Consider the following 6,000-nt stretch of genomic DNA (forward strand, 5'->3'; position numbering starts at 1 on the left):
GTATAACACTTAGAGTGTGTGTGTGTACGTGGGAAGTGAGCGGCGAAGCAAGAGAGAGAAACGGGTAACGTTGTCTACTCTGGCACAAGCAGGAAAGATTAACGTCAGTTTTTGGTTGGTCCATTCTGGGCTACTGCAGAACACGATGGTGCAACATGGCGGACCAAAATAATACTAAATCTCAACACCTTGCTGTATGTTTTTCTACAAAACCAATTGCTCAATTAGCCGTCTACATATAATCAGCGCTAAAATCGCTCTGCGCTGGCTTTGCCATTATTTTCCTTTGGGGAGAGCGGTGAAACACTACCCTTGGCGTGGCACACGGTTCGAAATCGCGCTCAAAGTTCAAATTATTTCAACTTTGACCTCGGTTGCCCCTGACCTTTCGAAGAGCAAACAATGAAAACAGCTGCAACTGTTGTTGTTGCCTAGAAACAGTGAATGGCGTTCCTTGCGCTCTTTTTGGGGAGATATTTTACCCGCTGCCTCTGCGCCCTACCTCGCGGTGTGTGAAGAGCAAATCTCTTATCATGTGAAGGCAGCTTTACATATTACACTAGTCGAGAGCTGAAACAATGAATCAATTAACCGATAGACCGATAGAAAAATAATCGGCAACTATTTTGATAATCAATTAATAATTTTTTATTCAAAAACTCCAAACATTCGCTGGTTCCAGCTTCTCCCATGTGAGGATGTGCTGCTTTTTCCTTTTTTTAATAATTGTAAACCTGGTATCTTTTTGGACAAAACATCAGCTCGGGCTCTGGAAAATTGATGAACATTTTTACACTATTTTTTGACATTTCATAGACTAAACAATTAATCAATTATAATCGCCAGATTGCTCTGTAATGAAAATAATCATTATTTATAGCCCTAGTTTACACACACATACAAGAACTATCATAACGCTGCAACCGTCAGTGTTATGCCTGGATTAAGCCACAGATGCTGACCTATATGTAGAAATCATTTGTTTACCGGCTTGTATGTTGTTCTAGTGAGAGTATATTGTTGGCACAGTATAAGAGCTTGACAATGAATTAGAAACAGGATTAGCTAATTAACATCATACAGCTAATCCCTCATCACAGCTTTGGGGACTCAACTGTGGGAGGTCACAGCAACGATTCAACAGCAGTATTAATTAATACACAAGGGAGACACAACCTGAGCAATAAAAAAAAGAGAAGAGAAAACAAAAGAAAGTCTTACTGTACCTGTCATGCTGTCCGTGGAATAGTCTCCTCCAGCATCTATGGAGTCTGGCAGTCTGCAGCTGTGGACACAATCATGATGTTAGCGACGAAGCGTAGTCAATACAAATATTTGGATAAGGGATCACTACATTTTCGTCACATTCATCGAGGACAATTCAAATTTTTTTGCAAATCACAGTAACCAAAGCAAGCTCTGCTCTCTATCCTTGCACATTGTACATATACTCTGATTATTATGGCTTCCTTACAACATATAAATGCGCTCTGTTTATGCATTACTCACGCTGGCCAGTTCCATTGAGCCCCGAGAACTATCCATAAATAGCTCAAGAATGACTCTGCTTCATTTACATCCACTCTGGCTGAACGTCCTTTCAGTGTGTGTGTGTGAGAGACCATGTGCCAGTGGCAGCCTAGCTCTCATGTTCAGACAGACAGGACGAGAGAGAAAAACCAGTGGACGGAGAAGGCTTTCTTTGGTAGACAAGTAGACTACTGTGGCTCTGATCAGCTAAGCATCACACAGCGATGGGACAGTGGCGTCACTCACAGACACGGTACAATGCACCAAACATCAGCACCACACATCTGGATCACAGTGACACAAAGGGAACCGGGGTTGTACTGCCACAACTAGGGCTGCACGATTACGGCCAAAATGATAATCACGATTATTTTTTATCAATATTGATATCACGATTATTCATAGATTTTAACAACAAAATATTTGTATTGCACTTTCACATTTAAATAAGCAGAGCAGTGCTTTCACTCCCATGTTGTGCTATATTCCTGCTAATGTACAAATTAGGGCTGCATGATGTTGGAAAAAAACTGATAATTCAATATTTTTTTTTCTGCAATATATATTGCAATTAAAATACAGGAATATTCACCCTAAATTTTGTAGGCTATATTTTAAAGTAAATGCATCAAAATGGTGCACTTTGAGAGCAAAATTAGCAACATTAAGAGGCTAGATAAACAATTTTATGCTCTCAATTTAATCATACACACATTGGTTCCATAGATAATGTCTATCCCCAAATATGAAACCAAAACATCTGGGTCGCTGGCTGTTAGTTTAGGAAGCACTTGATTTGATTTGTAGCAGAGTTTTCTATAAGCAGAGCACTCATTTTAAACATCAATATTGCAGGCAATCATTTAATTGTGGGAAGCCAAAATCGTGATCACGATTAATATTCGATTAATTGTGCAGCCCTAGCCACAACACTTGCATATGTAATAATGTCGTTAGTGAAAAATTCTCCTCACAAATCTTGTTTTAAAAAGGTAAATTACTTACATAAACAAAAACATGAACTATCTGGGTCCAAGCTCATGTCCCTCAACCTTAACCCCTGTGTCTAAGAATATATAATATCCAGCATTGCATAACTACTTCCCATTCCTCCCCTGGCAGTGGAAGCACAGCCACTCTGCCGCTTCTTCCACAGCAAAGATTTCTTTCAAGCATGATTTGCTTATATTTCATGTCTGATATGTTTTATGTTCTTTGTATTTAGAATTTAGCAGAGTGTACTTTAGCTAAGCATCATTAGAATGTATTACTATAAAATGATAATACTGGAGGGTGTATGTGCAAATTACATTTTTGTAAAATAGACCCTGCATCTTGTTTTTGTCTTGCTGTAATCATCACTAGACTTTTTAAAACAACTACATTGCTATTTGGTGTTTTGTATTTCTATAAAAAATTAAATGAGTCAGATGACTCTTAATCCATTTTGTTTAGTTTTATTCATTTTCTAGGCTTTCTGTGACTGTGAATTTCCCTGCTATAATTCCAATTAAGCTTCCACATTGTCAGGCTGCAACAATAAACCATAATGACACTGCTCTTCCCCATCGTAGTTTTGCTATGCCACCCAGTGAACACTACAAAGTTAACCAACATGAAGCGCCATAACTCAGTACAGTACATTACAGTGGAGAAAAGAAGACAAGGGCTGTGGGTAAAAAGTCAAAAAATTACGTCTGAATGTCTTTTCCTAACCACTTTTCTTTGACCTTGGTGGAAAACCTCATGAGGTCAAGGAAAGATGTGAAGGAGAGTTCAGAAGGACTCAGGACAAGACAACCGTGGTGTTAAGAGAATCAGAACGCACCTACACTAGGCTGCGTAATTATGATGCGACGGCGGCGGATGTATGTTAGTGACGTGGGTCTGCCGTGATGAAACTACAGTGTTCCGAAGATGGACTACAAAAGGCGCGTGTTTGCCCTGTGAAAAAGATTTTCGATCGCAACCTCTGTGCCAATTGAAAAAGTCGAAGCCACAACATTGAATCACAGTGGATGAAATTAGACTTTTTGAAACTGATCAACAACAAAAAAAGACTCTTAAGTCAAAGTGATCCAACATTGGCTACGTTAAACAATAAACCAAGAAGAATATGAAGCAGCAGGAGCACAATAATCCTCCATAAAACACTGAAAGTCAGTAAAAAAATTGATGACAAATTGTTGCATCACTGAGGTTTCACATGCTAAGCAACCCCTTCCTGTGTTAATGGGGAGGAAGCACTCTACAACAAGAGCCATGATAACAATAAAAGCATCAAACATAAACATGTGAAACAACTTCCATAGAAACCGACACAAATTAAACTCTCGCAGAAAGAGTAGATGATATTAAAACTGTGTCATTTGTAGTTAGTAACCCCTCCAGCACCCGGGTGGAAACAATGTAAGAGCCTGTAAACAGTGACTTCCTCTATTTGTTTCTCACTTTGTTCTGCTGCCAGTGACAAACATGGAAGCAGCAAAGCTCACAACAATATCATTTAATGAAAACACAAATAACTGACAGTATGCAAAGACATATTTTGTAAGCTAAAAGGGGGTAAAATGAATCAGGTTTCAGAATTACCGAATAAGTAATTCACACCACACATATCAGCTAACATCTTGGATTACTGAGGCACGCTTACCACCTGGATAACCTCTTTTACACAAGACACAGCTGGGCTAGGTCATTTAAAAAGGAGACCAACCAACGACACTACCAATTTAAACACTAGCTTTTCTTTCAGTGGAGCAGAAAAAGCTACAGACTAGCTATATAAACACTATCTAGCAAGAGCAGCTAATAATGCACAGTTCACCTACCACAGTCACACTCTTCTCTCATGTCAAGGAGAGCAAGCAGGGAAAAAATACAAAACAAGTTACTCCACATTTTGTACAAAGAGTGCAGAGAGAGAGACGTCGCTGCTTCAGCCTGAACCCCGCTGACACACCGTCTCTGATAATTTCCGCTTTCTTTCACTCTCTGGATGACAGGTCAACAAGCAAACCTACCTACAGCACCAAACCGCAGCAATAGATCACAGCAACATTCAATGAGCAGGATATGATTTATAACGGTAATAATAACACATGTACACATGACAGGCTTTCTGCACCAATGTTTTTAGTGCATTTTTGTGTAACGTTAATGGTATAATTTTTTGTTTTAGTCCCCAAATATTTTCTTATTTTATATAAATAAGAATAATATATATAAAATAAGAAATATATATTATAATATATATATATATATAATAAGAAAAAATATATATACACCAGTTTCACTCAAAAAAATAAGAATATATATAAAATAAGAAATATATATTATAATATATATATAAAATAAGAAAAAATATATATATATTAAATATATATTATACTATATATATAATAAGAAAATATATATATATATATATTCTTATCATATATAAATATATATATATTATAATATATATTTCTTATTTTATATATATTCTTATTTTTTTAGTGAAACTGGCAGCACAAAACTGATATTATTTTAATCTTTTAACAAATTAAAAGCTAAAATTTCGAGCATTGGTAATAATGTTATCCATCAGTCAGCATTAACTATGTTGCGTTTACTTTAATCAGTCAAATATGTTGCTGCAGACACAAAGCAACCTAAACTGGAAGATAATTGTTTATGTATAACGTTACTAACTTAACTTATTAGCTAACTAGTTTAGTTTTACAGATAACATTAGCAACGTTATGTTAGATGTGAAATTGTACAGATAAATTAGATATATGTGTGAGATCATCCAAATGTCAGATAACCTACTAACCTACCACCATAACAATAAACGAGTAGTTTCTTATGAGACCTAACTAATGTTATAAAAATAATAAAGTTATACACAAAAAGCTCCAGCTTACTAACGTACTTCAGTATAGTGTTAACAATAACGTCATATCACATTATAAGACATGACAACTTGAGTGTTTATGTGTTGCTCCAGTTGATAGTCAGGGCCCTCAGATTAACGGGTTATAGCTAGCTAACCCCAAGGCCTATAAAAGGAGGTTAAGTCACTTGTCTTGTGTACGGGGTTTTACGCATGCGCAGTGTAACTGAAGCTGCGGCCATATTCTACTGCGCATGTGCAATACCCCCGATATGACACATTGATGATGCGTGTCCTATCCTCCTTTCCATAGGCCTTGGCTAACCCCATTAGCTATAGCTAGATATACTCTCTTTACATGTTAACGGTTAGCTCGCTAGCTAACCGTTGGAAGCTGGGTTTTTACCTTCCGTTGATGTCAACGGGCAGCGTCAAATCGGCCCCCACGACCGAATCCATGATAGAGGTTTTTCACTTATCTCGTGCTCTCTCTAGAATAATAATAAGACATTTTTAACAGACTACAAAATGTAAAAACTTATGAAAAGCGGGACGGAATTCAAACTAGTGCAGGCTACCGCCATCATGATATG

General features: G+C 37.2%; 1 protein-coding gene across 9 annotated transcripts in view; it reads right to left on the bottom strand.

The window, feature by feature from the left end:
- Window positions 1-6,000, bottom strand: part of cdk5rap2 (CDK5 regulatory subunit associated protein 2) — a 43,266-nt gene extending 37,266 nt beyond the window's left edge. For 3 of the 9 annotated variants that reach the window (XM_037753850.1, XM_037753854.1, XM_037753848.1), the window contains exons 1-2: window positions 1,510-1,839; window positions 1,227-1,285 (exon numbers count right to left, since the gene is read on the bottom strand). In XM_037753850.1, the coding sequence (XP_037609778.1) occupies window positions 1,227-1,285; window positions 1,510-1,625 (175 nt within the window). In that variant the 5' untranslated portion in view covers window positions 1,626-1,839. Of the gene's footprint in view, window positions 1-1,226; window positions 1,286-1,509; window positions 1,842-4,361; window positions 4,517-5,813 lie in introns of those variants that run through there. The other 6 variants (XM_037753851.1, XM_037753852.1, XM_037753849.1 and 3 more) reach the window with 4 other exon arrangements.

This window comes from Sebastes umbrosus, chromosome 19 (assembly GCF_015220745.1).
Source record: "Sebastes umbrosus isolate fSebUmb1 chromosome 19, fSebUmb1.pri, whole genome shotgun sequence".
Classification (NCBI taxonomy): Eukaryota; Metazoa; Chordata; class Actinopteri; order Perciformes; family Sebastidae; genus Sebastes; species Sebastes umbrosus.